Raw genomic sequence first — 15,587 nt, forward strand, 5'->3', positions numbered from 1 at the left:
ACAGTGCTCCCATGTCATTTGCATTTTGAACAATTGCAAAGATACTGCAGTGTGCCCACCCACCTAGTCCCCCACTCTATTCTGCCCTGCCAGATCCCCACAGGCACAGGGCCTGCTTTTCCACCTGACAGGGTTCCACAGGCCTCTTCCCACAACCCCCTCACAATTGCTCACTTACTTTCCAAAGATTTCCAGAGCCTAAGAGCTGGGGGAAGGGAAGGAGAACAGGCCACTCTGTTGCTAGGCCACATGACACAAATACCATAAGATGCATCTTTTTCTGAGTTGCAAATTGCTTCAACCCAGCTACCTGTGTTGTGGTTCGCTGGCAGCCGGTGCAGATGGCAGTGGAATTGGACAGTGTGGAAGAATGGGGACCAGTCAAGGAGTCTGGAGAGGACTCAGACAAGGGTCCTACATCCGATGCAGAGATGGGGCCAGGACCATCTGGGAGTGGGGTGCTGCCTTTGGAGCCTTCAGAGTCTGGCAGCAGCAAGGCAGAGGACCCAGGGGAGCCTGTTCCCAGTGCATGTGTGCGCAGAGCTGCTAGAAGGCAAGAGCAGCTGAAACAAAAGGGACGACTCGGGAGTAAGGCTGGGAGGTGCTTACCCCCCCCATAAGGTATAAAGGTCAGGCCAAGATGATGAAACCTTTGCAGGAAGCAAAGTAGTTCGATCCGTTCAGAGTCATTCCTGAAGCTCTTTGTCCTTCAGTTGGTTTTTTGTACTTCTGTTGGTTCATTTGATACTTCTGTTTTTGGCAGCACTTCACAGAACTGAAAGGTATGTGCTTATCTCGGGGGACTTTTTGAGATTAATTGCAGCTGGGAATGAAAACAATTCCCAGCACTGAATCAAAATAAGTCTTGTTTTTAAAATAAGTGTGTGCATAATTATGGTTTAGGAAGCCTGGGTCAGAACAACCTGTGCAGCCTAGCAATGAATCAGTTTGCAGCTGAACAGCAATGGACACCTGTACTTTGTGAAGAAAAGCTTAATTCACCAGCAGAGACAGCCAGTTTTCCTCCCTGCTGATAAACGTAGTTCAGATTTCAAACCAGCAGAGAGCTACTTCCCCTCTCTCAGTGCTAGCTAGCATAGTGCAGGGTGGGAAGGGAAAAGGGCTGCCTTTAAAATAAAATATGGGATAATCATACAGCCTTAAATGTATACAGAGAAAAAAGAAACAAAGTGTTTTACTGACCTAGCTCTCCATTTTCTAAAACTTCAAAGGTCAGCCAAAGATCTCGACTAGCTGTTACATTTCTCATCTTAAGCACTTGATTTGTCAGTTCTTCTGCTCTCATTTTGGGAGAAACCTGTAGGGTAATTAAGAAATAATTTTCAGTCAATCCATAGTACAGTGTATATATTAATACTTCTTTGTCATAAAAAATCAATGATGCCTTAGTGATAGTTATGAACCCCTTTTCTCCACTCAAGAGTGCCCTGGGCAGTTTACACAAAGACACTCTATTACTTACCTTAAGAGTAACACAATAGCCAGGATTTTTCTGCTCCAGATATACTTCCAGGATAATATCGCCAGCCTGTGAGAGCTGTAGAGAGAAAACAGGTTGGAGCAATGAATGGTAGAAAAACATAATTGGGCAAAACCAGAAATGCTTCAGTAGCAGTTCCAAATTTTGGAATACCCTTCCTCCCAAGATCAAGGCATACCAAGAGTTGGTGAAAGCGAGCAGACTTCTACCAGAAATGCATGAATGACATAGGGATGTCATAATTATATAGACCAGGGGTGTCACTCAATTTCATTGAGGGCTGGGTTGTGTTTGACTTGGGGGCCATGGTGGGTGTGGCCACGGTGGGTGTGGCTAACTTGGCATCACTTGTGTCGGGGGCATCTGTGGTGGCCTGAGCAGCCTGCTAGTGAAAACGAGCTCCCAAGCTCCATTTTCGGCTGCTACAGCCTCTTGCAGCCCTCTGCCAGCAAAAACAGAGCTTGCGGGGGGCACATGCGGCCCCCTCCAAGCTCCATTTTTGCTGGCAAAGGGCTGCAGGAGGCTGCTGCAGCCAAAAGCAGAGCTCAGGAGCCCATTTTCACTAGCAGAGCACCACAGGCCAGTCTTTCGCTGTTTCCAGGGCAGCTCCGCGGGTCATATCTAAGCACCCCATGGCCACATCTAGCCTTGAGTTTGACATCCCTGATACAGACTCTATTTATTCTATTTTTAATCTACTGCAGTATTATTGTTTGATTGTATTATTATTGTTGTTGTTGTTATTGTAAAAGTTTTATTTGGGTTTTCACAAAACATAATACAAATAAAATATCTTTTTTTGAGAATAGCATGGTCCCAGGTTATCATGTCTCCATACAGACACAAACTCAATTTCATATTAATCTTTGTGTTCTATTCCATATCTTATTACTATTTTAACATTTTCTCAATAATTTTTCCCTTCCCTTAGTTTTCTCAACCTTGCTTTTAATTATCTCATTCCTTTCTAAATTCAATTATATATATCCTTTTCTAAGTTTCAATATCTTTCTAATCATTATATTTATACTTTTGTCTGTCTTGTTTCAATTTCATATTTTCTTTTCTCAGTAAACAAAATTTTCCCCTGTAGTTACTCATTGGAGTATGACACCTTTGTATCTTTTAATTTTTGTCCATTCAACTCTTATTTAAACTTCAATTTATGCCTTTACAATTATAACATTCAATATAACATATAACTTCCAGTCGAATTCTGCTTGGTACATTCTTAAAATACACACTAAGTTCTTAAAGAGAAAGTATATATATAACAATAATAAATAAAATTACTTATTGTGTTATTATTTTTAAGATGTGTGAAACTGGGTGTTGGTTTGACTACAGTGGCATACAAATATCATAAATATATGATCCAAGTTGTTTATTTAACACATTTCTATACACTTGCCCACAGAATAGGGTACTGGGAGTGCAGGAAGCTATGGGCAGCTTTTTGAACTTTTTGAAATGAAATCCAGACTCCAAAATGACTGTTCTTACTTGTGGGAGATGACCAGGCTGAGCCTGAGGAAGAGGTCAAACATATCATAAATCATGAATCCCTGTACTCCCACAAGAGATCCAAATCCAATCCACCTTGAATGCCTCTATCTCCTGCTCATTTCCCTTCATACCCAGTTGGTCAGATTCTTATAGAGAGCTTAAGCTTGCAATAAATCTTTACTCCTTTGAACTGCCTGAATATCCTGATTTCCTTGGGGCTTGACAGATGCTTCTTGGATAAGAAGCAAAACATTTTCAAAGAAAAACAAGAAATCCAGTTTCCTTTTGAAAAAGCAGCTTTGGGATAAGATGAGAATATTCCTAGCACAGTCCAATGTGTTCATCAGCACCTGGCCGGGGGAGTTTCTGACATCCGCCAATGCTTTTCCATATTTCTGTCCGCCATGCAGACCCAAACTAGAAAAATACATTACCCTGTTTGAAAGAGTCAATACCACTGAAACACGTATAACATTCCTTGACACCATTGTAGCATCCCTGGACACTATACAAACTAGATTGGCAAACCTTGATTGAAAAAAAAGAGACAACACTAAAAAACAAACATCAAACATCTACAGACCATATTTCTACTCAACAACCACAACCAAAACCCAATCCACAAAAAACAACAAATCCTACAAATATTGATATCCCCATCCTCATCAAAGAAGCTGTTCAGCGTGAACAGAAGCGACCAAATGCCATCTTATTTGGTCTAGAGGTCAATGACACTGATGACATCTCTAATGTTCGAAACATCATCAGAGAAAATCAAGCATCAACCATCTCCCCTGAAGAAATACTTGATATTTCCTGTGTTGGTCCTGAGCTTACAAACAAAGACGGCTTGATGATCCCATGCCTCTGTAGGGTTGTTTGCAAAAACGAAACAAGCAAACGCAAATTCATTTTTTCAATAAATTCACTCACAAAGAACAACAACAACCATAAGAACCTTCGTTCTCTCCCTGATCTAAACTTACAGCAACCTGTACGATCCCAGGAGCTACGTTCTGAGCTCAAAAGATTACATGAATTAGGTAATACAAATCTATACATTGATTACCATGCTGACTGTATCAAAAGCAAGAGCCTCAACCCATGTCACAATATCCATCACCCAAACATCCAACGTTAGGGATGCATGCCCCTTACTTCCTCCAGACCTACTACTTCATATCTTAAATGCAAACTACTTAATGCAAGAATCCTCTCAAATAAGATGCATAAATTCCTCATCCTTCTAAGCTCAGCCATATTTGACATTATATTTGTCTGTGAGACATGGTTAAATGCATCTTTCCCAGACTCCATTACCATTACAAGAGAATATCATGTTTTTCGGTCAGATTGCAAAATCTGTTAGAGGTGGTGGAGTTGCTATATTCTATAAAAAGTCTCTAAATCTAAAAAAAGATCCAAATTATACAAGAGCTTGCTCTTCCCAAGACCATCATCTGTGAACTGTCCCTAAACATCTCAATCCTCTTCTTATTTTGCTATCATGCCCCTGACTATGATATAATTCATGCAAACAAGCTAACTTCACTACTGACATGGGCTGCCTCCTGCCCACACCCTCTCATTTTTCTTGGTGACCTCAACTTACCTCTTATAAATTGGACACTAAATGAATGTACATCAGAAACCATTCATACAACCCTGTACAGTGCTGTTACCACACTAGGACTAGAACAACTAGTAATCAACAATACTAGACTTAACAACTGCCTCGATCTCATCTTCTGCAACAGTTTGAATTCATTTTATGGAATACAAATTAATGAACCTTTTTCCAACAGTGAACACAGCATGATTGACTTTTGTCTCAAAATATGTCCTCACAAAAATCACCATAACGACAGGATCCCCAATTATAACTTCAAAAAAGGCAACTATGATCTTATAGACAACGATCTCTCATCTCTTGATTGGCAAATTCTATTTACTGGATGCAATACTGTTGAAGACCATCACAACATATTTTTACTTGAAGTCAAAAGAGTCATAAAACAATAAGTACCAATAACAACTCCCAAAACCAGAAAAAACAAATTACCCATAACAATAAGGAAGCTCCAATCCAAAAAGAAATCCCTTTGGCGGAAAAACAAATCTGGTCACGTTGCCAACTTTAAAAGCCAATAAAAAAATTTACGCCACCAGATAAAGACTGAATGTACCAATTATAACGCTAAACAAGAGGAAAACCTACGCACCAATTCGACCCGCGCTTTCTACAATTTTGTAAACAACAAACTAAAAGACTCAAGGTCCATCCCACCCTTAAAAGAACCAAATGGTAAAGACTGCAACGATGACACCATTAAAGCCAACCTCTTTAACACATTCTTTGGCTCAGTATTTGTAAACAGCAATGGATCATGCCCGATATTTCTACCTTGGGGTAGTTGACAGTCAAATGCTCATCGATAAAAACAGACAATTATGAAAAACTGCTAAAACAAATACAAAAATATTTGGAAAATTGGAGGAAACTCCAGATATCACTGACAGGGAGAATTGCCACTATCAACATTACCCAAGATGTTATTTCTCTTTCAAGTAATCGCAATAAAACTACGTAAAACCTTCTTCAAAGAACTGAACAAAGCAATTAAAATTTTTATTTGGCAAGGGAAAAAGGCCCGAATAAAACTTAAATTTCTGCAAGTAAGGACAAAGGAGGGTTCGGACTTCCAGATTGGGAACTCTATTATCAGGCCACAATAGCAATATGGATTAAAGATTGGATAAACCTAAAGAATAAAAGATTATTGACACTAGAAGGACATGACATGTGAATTGGCTGGCATGCGTTCATGTGGGAAGGGAAAAGCAAATTTCATTCATATTTCCAAAGACACCAAATTAGAGATACACTATTAGGGGTTTGGGAAAAATTAAAACAAAATCATTACACAAAGGTCCCAATCTGGTTGTCGACCATGGAAGCGATGGTATACCCGAATGTTTTAGATCTAGACAAGACAGTGAGTTATAAAGAGATATTGGATGAGCAAGGGAAAATCTAAGCAGGAATTGATGTCACAAGGAATACAAATAAGCTGGTGGCCATACCTACAGATACAGACTAGATACAAGAAGGATATAGAACAATATGGGATACACTTAGAACAACAAGAATTAGATAAAATTTTACAAGGGCCAGAGAGAAAAATGATTTCTAAAATGTATAAATATCTGTTGAGTTATAAATTGGAAAAAGAAAATGTGAAGGAAACGATGATAATCTGGACCAAAAATTTTGTTTGTTTTTTAATATTTTTTTTATTTTAAACAACAAACATAAACAAACATTAAAAACACAACATTAAATAAAATCTTATTTCCATTATACAGTGTGTCGGTTGGTATATATATCTTGTGCACAATATTAACAGTCATTTCAATCTATTTGAGATTGCCATTCCAGTTATATATAACTATTATCAATTCAATAGTATGTTGTTATCAAATCAATCAGACCGCTATCATCCATTTATCTCATTTTTTCAAGCATAATTCAGCTATTATAAAGCTATTTTATGATAGTACTCATTTCTAATAAATCAAATATATTATATTAACCACTAATAACACATTATGATATCATATCTGTTATTATATTTCTTTTGTATTGTATTTCTCTATTTTCTTTTCTAACCATAGATAAAATAAATCCCATATTTTATAATATTCTTTTTCTTCTTGCTCTCTAATAGCAAATGTTAATCTACTCATTTCTGTACATTCCATTATTTTATCACTTTCTCCTCTTCTATTGGAGCCTTTTCATTTTTCCAGTTCTGCGCAAATACTATTCTAGCTGCTGTCAAAATGTTAATAATCAAATATGTCAGTTCTTTACTATATCCTTCCGGCAAAATACCCAATAAAAATATTTCAGGTTTCAAATCTATATGCTGTTTTGTTATTTTTTCCAGCCACGTATGAATTTTAGTCCGGTATCTTTTGGCTTCCACACATGTCTACCACATATGATAATATGGTCCAGGTATCTGATGACATTTCCAACATTTCTCCGATTTATTCTTGAACATCCTTGCTATTCTTGCTGGGGGTAAATGCCACCTATAAAACATCTTATACAAATTCTCTTTATATGCTGTTGACATTGTTACTTTATAATTTTGAGTCCATAATTTCTGCCATTTTTCTAAATCTATCCCATATCCAAAATTCTTCCCCCAGACGATCATTGTTTCTTTAACTTGTTCTTCTAATTTCACTCCAAGTAAATAGCTATACAGTTTCTTAATCAATCTCTCATCAGTACCTGTTAAAATTTCATCCAGTTCAGTAAGTTCATTATAAAACCCTTCTGTTTTACAAAAATTTTGGATATAGCATCAATTTGGAAGATTGGGAAAACCTATGGATAATAAATTATAAATTTTATTGACAACTTACAAAGAGAAGTTGTACAAAATGTTTTATTGTTGGCACTTACCACCAGCGAGACTTGCAAAAATGTTCCTCAATAATTCAGCAAGCTGTTGGAAATGTGGCTATGAGCAGGGAAGCAACTATCATATGTGATGGACCCAGGGGTGGGATTCAAATTTCTTAACAACCGGCTCTGTGGGTGTGGCCTAATTTTTGGGTGTGGCTTGGTGGTCATGTGACTGGGTGGGCATGGCTTGCTGACTGGGCATGGCTTGGTGGTCATGTGACTGGGTGGGCACAGCTTGTATGTAAATATTATAAATATTTATGTAATCATTTATTGTTTTATTTAAAAAAAAACAACTTTTAACTTAGAGATCTATCTATCTGCAATCGGCTAGCTGAGTCTGCACTGAAAAGCGTCAGTCCTAAGGAAGGTTCGGCTCTGCTTTTAGATTAGCTAGAAAGCAAGAAATCCAAGGATTTCCTGCTCTCTAGCTAATCTAAATCTCCTGGCAGAGCAGAACAGCTGATGGTCAGGGGAAAAAAAGAAAAAATAGCAACTTACCAAACCAGGCATGTTGGATGGCTCACATGCCAGGTAAGGAGTGATTGGGTGGGGAGGGGAGGGGCCAGCCAGTGGAGCGATTTGCCGGTTCTTCGAACTGAGGACAATCGTATGTGCAACATTTGCAAGAAATCATCACCTGGACAGCTGACAAGTGCTTTGCTCTGGTGCACAGCATTTGAAAATCCTCGTTTCCTGCTTTTACAACCTCAGCTGTGCTGCGCAAAGCAGCTGAGGAGGGAAAAGTAGGGAATAAAGTGGGGTCGCCAACCTTTTGGACCTCAGGGACCACCAAACTCATAATTTTAAATCCCAGGGACCACTAATATGAATTTTGACTTATGGTGGCTTTCTGATGTTGGTGGGAGAGGGAGAGAGAGAGAGAGATCTGATCTAACTTCTCTCTCTCTCCCTCCCTCCCTCCTTCTCTCTCTCTCTCTCTCACACACACACACAAACACACAGAGGCAGGGGTGGGATTCAAATTTCTTAACAACCGGTTCTGAGGGTGTGGCCTAATTTGTGGGTGTGGCTTGGTGTTCATGTGACTGGCTGGGCATGGCTTTTATGCAAATATTATAAATATTTATATAAATATTGATTTTTGTATAAAAAAGAGCAACTTTTACCCAAAATCAGGCAAAGCTGGCAGGCAGATTGAGTTGCTCACAGAATCACAGATTCATTCAGAGATCTATCTAGCATCGGTTAGCTGAGTTTGTCACATAAAATTTGCTTGCAAGTAAACTCATAAAATTTGCTAGCAAGCAAACTCACAAAATTAACTCACAACACACCATATATGTAAATATTGATTTTTTTATAAACAAAAAGAGCAACTTTTACCCAAAATCAGGCAAAGCAGGCAGGCAGATTGAGTTGCTCACAGAATTACAAATTTACTTAGAGATCTGTGTTTCTGCTATCGGCTAGTTGAGTCTGCATTGCTTCAGTCCTAAGGAAGGTTTCAAAGATCTAAAGATTAGCTAGAAAGCAAGAAATCCATCGGTTTCCTGCTTTCTAGCTAATCTAAATCTCTCAGAACAGCTAATGGAAAAAGGAAAAATAGCAACCTAGCAGGCAAGTTTGCTGGGTAATGAGTGAGTGGGTGCGGAGGGTTCCCGCAGGCCATGTGGGTGGCGCAGCCTTATGTTTCTGCTCAGCCTGGATTAATTGCTTTGGGAGGTGCTCTGGGAGTGACATTTTTCTGCGGACCACCAAAATTTTCTTGCGGACTACCAGTGGGCCGCAGCCCACCGGTTGCCGACTGCTGGAATAAAGGTCAGCCTAGAGCCTGGGCAGGCGGGTGGGCCAAACACCGAACCGGTTTGGTGTCAGCTGCTTTTCACAGCTACAGGTTCTATAGAACCGGGCCAAACTGGTAGTATTCCACCCCTGGGTGGACCTGCCCAAAAGCAAAAAAATATTGGAGGAAAATTAAAAATTGGTTGGAAGAAATCACAAAAGTTAAAACTGAGTTGAAACCAGAGATATTTTTATTAGGAATCCTAAAACAGAAAATTAGTAAAAAATATATACATAATACTTCATGTATTATAATACTTCATACATAATAGCAGCAAGGCTCACCTTTGCTCAAAATTGGAAATGCGAAAACACCCCCCCCCCGGAATTCATGATCATAAAGAAAACCTTGAAATGTGCAGAAATGGACAGGCTACCAATGGAACTCAGAAAGAAAGAGGAGTCAGAATACTATGAGATTTGGAACTTATGATATAGTTGGCTGGAAGATAGACAAGAAAGGAATAAAAAGTCAAATAAAAGGATACGATAGAAATTGGTAATATTATATGTAAATTTATTTGTGATAAATAATTAGAATAAAATTCTGTATTATATCTCAATAAATGAATGACCATTTGATACAATGAGAGAGCTGTCAATTACAGTGAACACTGTATTTGCTTATGTTGCAACAAATGGAATGTTTTGATTTTACTGTATTTATATAAATTTATTTAATAAAGTATTTAAAAAAATTTTTTAAAAAAAGATGAGGAGTGTGGGAGGCAAATTAAAAAATGGATAAGAATGGAAGCATTAAGGAGGAGAAGAAATGATGTGTAGAAAATTGCCCTTTAAACTTCAACTGATTACAATTTAGAGAGGCAGAAATAAAATTAGAGGGGAAATATTAGAACATAAATTGCTTATAGAATGAATAAAAATAATAGAAAGATTAGAAGTTTATAGATATTAGACAGTTCCTTTTATGTATGTTTCACATTAACAATGTTAGCGCGAACTGGATTAATATGAATGGAAAGTTAAATTTGTTCAGATATGATAGAGAAATGTTTAGATTAAACAAGGAAAACACAGAGAAGATGATTTTTTAAAAAACTTGTGTATATTAGATGATATAAATTTGATTAATGTGATAGAGATTATTAATAACGTTAGTGTGAATTGGATTAATATGAATGATACAGTTAAATTTTATACTGTTATTGTGAATTAATATGAAAAAATTGATAAAAATTGATAAAATAATATAAGGAGGATTACATACATTTGATAAATTTGAGAGAGACTACTAACAGTGTTAGCATGAATTGGATCAATATGGAATGAAACTTAGTTAAATTGTTTATATACAACAGAGTAATGTTTAGATTGAATAAGAAAGATATACAGGTGAAACTCAAAAAATTAGAATATCGTGCAAAAGTTCATTTATTTCAGTAATGCAACTTAAAAGGAGAAACTAATATATGAGATAGACTCATTACATGCAAAGCAAGATAGTTCAAGCTGTGATGTGCCATAATTGAGATGATTATGGCTTATAGCTCATGAAAACCCCAAATCCACAATCTCAGAAAATTAGAATATTGTGAAAAGGTTCAATATTCTAGGCTCAAAGTGTCCCACTCTAATCAGATAATTCAGCCATAACACCTGCAAAGGGTTCCTGAGAAATGGTCTCTCAGTCTGGTTCAATAGGAATCACAATCATGGGAAAGACTGCTGACCTGACAGTTGTGCAGAAAACCATCATTGACACCCTCCATGAAGAGGGAAAGCCTCAAAAGGTAATTGCAAAAGAAGTTATTTATTTTATTTATTTTATTTATTTGATTTGCCAATTGTTTACAAGATAATAAGTATAAGTGTATACATAGTTGTGAATACATGAAATGGGTACATATAAGAAAAAATAAAATAAGAATAAGAGAAACAATAGGACAGGGACGGTAGGCACATTGGTGCGCTTATGCACGCCCCTACAGACCTCTTAGGAAAAGGGTGAGGTCAATAGTAGACAGTCTAAGGTTAAAGTTTTTGGGGTTTGGGGAAGAAACTACAGAGTCGGGTAGAGTATTCCAGACATTGACCACTCTATTGCTGAAGTCGTATTTCCTGCAATCAAGTTTGGTGCGGTTAACTTTGAGTTTGTATCTATTGTGTGCTCTTGTGTTGTTATGGTTGAAGCTGAAGTATTCATTGACAGGTAGGACATTGCAATGTATGATTTTATATACCATGTTTAAGTCAGACCGAAGACAGCGTAATTCAAGGTTTTCTAGTTCTAGAATTTCAAGTCTGGTGGCATAAGGTATTCTACAACAGTAGAGGAGTGGAGAACTCTTCTTGTGAAATATTTCTGGACTTTCTCAATTGTGCTAATATCAGATACGTAATGTGGGTTCCAGACTGATGAACTGTATTCGAGTATTGGTCTAGCAAATGTTTTGTATGCTCTGGTTAGTAGTGTGATATTACCAGAGAAAAAGCTACGTAGGATTAGGTTAACAACTCTTAATGCCTTTTGGCTATGTAGTTGCAGTGGGCTCTAGCACTTAGATCATTAGAGGTGAGTATTCCAAGGTCCTTTACAGAGCTTGGGTCATCAACAAGATCTTGACTATTCAGCTTGTATTTTATTTTCTGATTTTTTTGCCAATATGTAAGACAGAGCATTTATTTGTTGAGATTTGAAGTTGCCATTTGTTTGACCATTCTGATACATAGTCAAGATCTTTTTGTAGGGTAGCAGTATTGTCTGTGGTATTGAACAAGCTTTACATCATCAGCGAAAAGAAACGCAATTGCTCTTAATATGATCACAGAGGTCATTTATGTAGAGTATGAAGAGAGTTGGTCTAGAACACTGCCTTGGGGGACACCACTATTGACAGGTACAGAATTTGATAGGACGCTCCCAATTTTGACCATTTGTTGTCTGTTTGCCAGGAATGCTTCTATCCAGTTATTCAGTTGTCCAGAGATACCATAGGATTTTATTTTTAGGAGTAGTTTGTCGTGTACCACTGAATCAAAGGCTTTACAGAAGTCTATGTAGATTGCGTCTATTGCTTTGCCCTGGTCGAGTTGTGTCGTCCATATGTTTTTGCAGTGTAAGAGTTGCAGATTACAGGATAGTTTTTTTCTGAAACCAAATTGTTTGTCTGTTGTCTGTTTGTAGGTTGTTTGTCTCTAAGTGGAGGATGATGGATTGGTTAATAATTGATTCCATGACTTTACAGGTGACGCAGCATAAGGAGATTGGTCTGTAATTTTCAACTAGGCTTGGGTCTCCCTTTTTGAAGATGGGGATGACTGTGGCTTGTGACCATAGGTTAGGCAAGCAGCTGGTCCTGAAAGATTTTTCAAAGATTATGCTTAGAGGTTTGGCTATGGCAGTGGATAGCTTTTTTAAGAAGTAGGCACATATTCCATCAGGTCCAATAGATAGAGATGGTTTTAGATTGCGTAGTGCTTTTTCAACATTGTCTTCTGTAAAATCGATATGTATTAGATCATTGTTGTTATCTGTGGTAATGCGGCTAGGAAATACTGGGCATGATCCATTGCTGTTTACAAATACTTGAAGAATGTGTTAAAGATGTTGGCTTTAGTGGTGTCGTCGTTGCAGTCTTTACCATCAGGTCCTATCAAGGGTGGGATAGACCTTGAGTCTTTTAGTTTGTTGTTTACAAAATTGTAAAAAGTATGGGTGGAATTGGTGCTTAGAAGGTTTTCCTCTTGTTTAATGTGATAATTGATGCATTCGGTCTTTATCTGGTGGCATAAATTTTTGTATCGGCTTTTGAAATTGGCAACGTGACCAGATTTGTTTTTCCGCCAGAGTGATCTCTTTTTGGATTGAAGTTTCCTTATTGTTATGGGTAATCTGCTTTTTTGTTTTGTTTTGGGAGTTGTTGTTGGTACATATAGTTTGATGACTCTTTTGACTTCAAGTAAAAATATGTTGTAATGGTCTTCAACAGTATTGCATCCAGTGAATAGAGATTGCCAATCAAGGGATGAGAGATCGTTGTCTATAAGATCATAGTTGCCTTTTTGAAGTTACAATTGGGGATTACATCATTGTGGTGATTTTTGTGTGGGCGTATGTTGAGACAAAAGTCAATCATATTGTGGTCACTGCTGGAAAAGGGTTCTTTAGTTTGTATTCCGTAAATTAAATTCAAACTATTGCAGAAGATGAGATCGAGGCAGTTGTTTAGTCTAGTGTTGTTGGTTACTAGTTGTTCCAGTCCCAGATTTGTAATAGCATTGTAGAAGGTTGTGTGTATGATTTCAGTTGTACATTCATTTAGGGTCCAGTCAATATGAGGTAGATTGAAATCACCAAGAAAGATAAAGGGTATGGGCAGGATGCAGCCCATGTTAGTAATGTATTTAGCTTGTTTACATGTTCGATGTCATAATCAGGTGCTCTGTAACATAGTAAGAATCGAATTGTGATATTTAAGGATAGTTCACAGATGATGGTCTCAGGAAGAGCAAGCTCCTGGGTAACTTGGATATTTTTTAGATGTAAGGACTTTTTATAGAAGATAGCAACACCACCTCCTCTACGAATTTCACGATCTGATCGGTAAACATGATAGTCCCTTACTGTGGTAATGGAGTCAGGGAGAGATGCATTGAGCCATGTTTCACAGACAAATATAATGTCGAATTTAGCCATATTTAGTAGGAGGAAAAATTCAGGTATTTTATTCACGAGGCTTCTTGCATTGAGTAGTTTGCATTTAAGGCCAGTAGTAGTTGGAATTGAGGTAGTTAGGGGCGTGCATGCCTAGTCTTGGGTGATGGTGGATCGGTTGAGGTAGGGTTGTGGTTGAGGGTTAAAGCTGAGTTGCGGGTTGTGTGGCTTACTTTTGATACAGTCAGCATGGTAGTCAATGTACAGGTCCTTCTCTCCATTGGATGTTCATTCAAGTTGGATGTTCCCAAAGTGCTGTATCAAAGCACATTAATAGAAAGTTATGTGGAAGGGAAAAGTGTGGAAGAATAAGGTGCACAAGCAGCAGGGATGACCGCAGCCTGGAGAGGATTGTCAGGAAAAGGCCATTCAAAAGTGTTGGGGACTTTCACAAGGAGTGGACTGAGGCTGGAGTCAGTGCATCAAGAGCTACCACACACAGATGGACCCTGGACATGGGCTTCAAATGTCGTATTCCTCTTGTCAAGCTGCTTCTGAACAACAAACAATGTCAGAAGCATTTTACCTGGGCTAAAGAAAAACAGAACTGGTCTGTTGCTCAGTGGTCCAAAGTCCTCTTTTCTGATGAGAACAACTTTTGCATCTCATTTGGAAACCAAGGACCCAGACTCTGGAGGAAGAATGGAGAGGCACACACTGCAAGATGCTTGAAGTCCAGTGTGAAGTTTCCACAGTCTGTGTTGATTTGGGGAGCCATGTCTGCTGGTGTTGGTCCACTGTGCTTCATTAAGTCCAGGGTCAACGCAGCTGTCTACCAGGAGATTTTGGAGCACTTCATGCTTCCTTCTGAAGACGAGCTTTATGGGGATGCTGACTTCATTTTCCAGCAGAACTTGGCACCTGCCCACACTTCCAAAAGCACCAAAACCTGGTTCAATAACCATGGGATTACTGTGCTTGATTGGCCAGCAAACTCACCTGACCTGAACCCCATAGAGAATCTATAGGGCATTGCCAAGAGAAAGATGAGAGACATGAGACCGAACAATGCAGAAGACTGAAGGCTGCTATTGAAACATCCTGGTCTTCCATAACACCTCAACAGTGCCACAGGCTGATAGCTTCCATGCCACACCACATTGAGGCAGTAATTGCTGCAAAAGGGGCCCAAACCAAGTACTGAGTACATATGCATGCTTATACTTTTCAGAGGTCCGATACTGTTCCATGTACAATCCTTGTTTTATTGATTGCATGTAATATTCTAATTTTCTGAGATTGTGGATTTGGGGTTTTCATGAGCTGTAAGCCATAATCATCACAATGACAAATCACAGCTTGAACTATCTTGCTTTGCATGTAATGAGTCTATCTCATATATTAGTTTCACCTTTTAAGTTGCATTACTGAAATAAATGAACTTTTGCACGATATTCTAATTTTTCGAGTTTCACCTATAGATGAAGATAAAGCTGAGGAGTTAGGCATTTTTGCTTTTATATATATATATATATATATATATATATATATATATATATATATATATATATATATATATACATATATATATATATATATATATATATATATATATATATATATATATATATATATATATATATATTCAAAACCTAATGACTTAAATTGGATAAATG

At 37.9% G+C, this 15,587-nt stretch overlaps 1 protein-coding gene across 1 annotated transcript in view; it reads right to left on the reverse strand.

The window, feature by feature from the left end:
* Nucleotides 1-15,587, reverse strand: part of ARAP3 (ArfGAP with RhoGAP domain, ankyrin repeat and PH domain 3) — a 178,058-nt gene that overhangs the window by 55,791 nt on the left and 106,680 nt on the right. Inside the window, exons 25-26 of the mRNA XM_026683190.2 lie at nt 1,484-1,558; nt 1,204-1,318 (exon numbers count right to left, since the gene is read on the reverse strand). Of these exons, the coding sequence (XP_026538975.2) occupies nt 1,204-1,318; nt 1,484-1,558 (190 nt within the window). The remainder of the gene's footprint in view (nt 1-1,203; nt 1,319-1,483; nt 1,559-15,587) is intronic.

This window comes from Notechis scutatus, chromosome 3 (assembly GCF_049901735.1).
Source record: "Notechis scutatus isolate UNSWTSFEM ecotype Mainland chromosome 3, rNotScu1.2, whole genome shotgun sequence".
NCBI lineage: Eukaryota > Metazoa > Chordata > Lepidosauria > Squamata > Elapidae > Notechis > Notechis scutatus.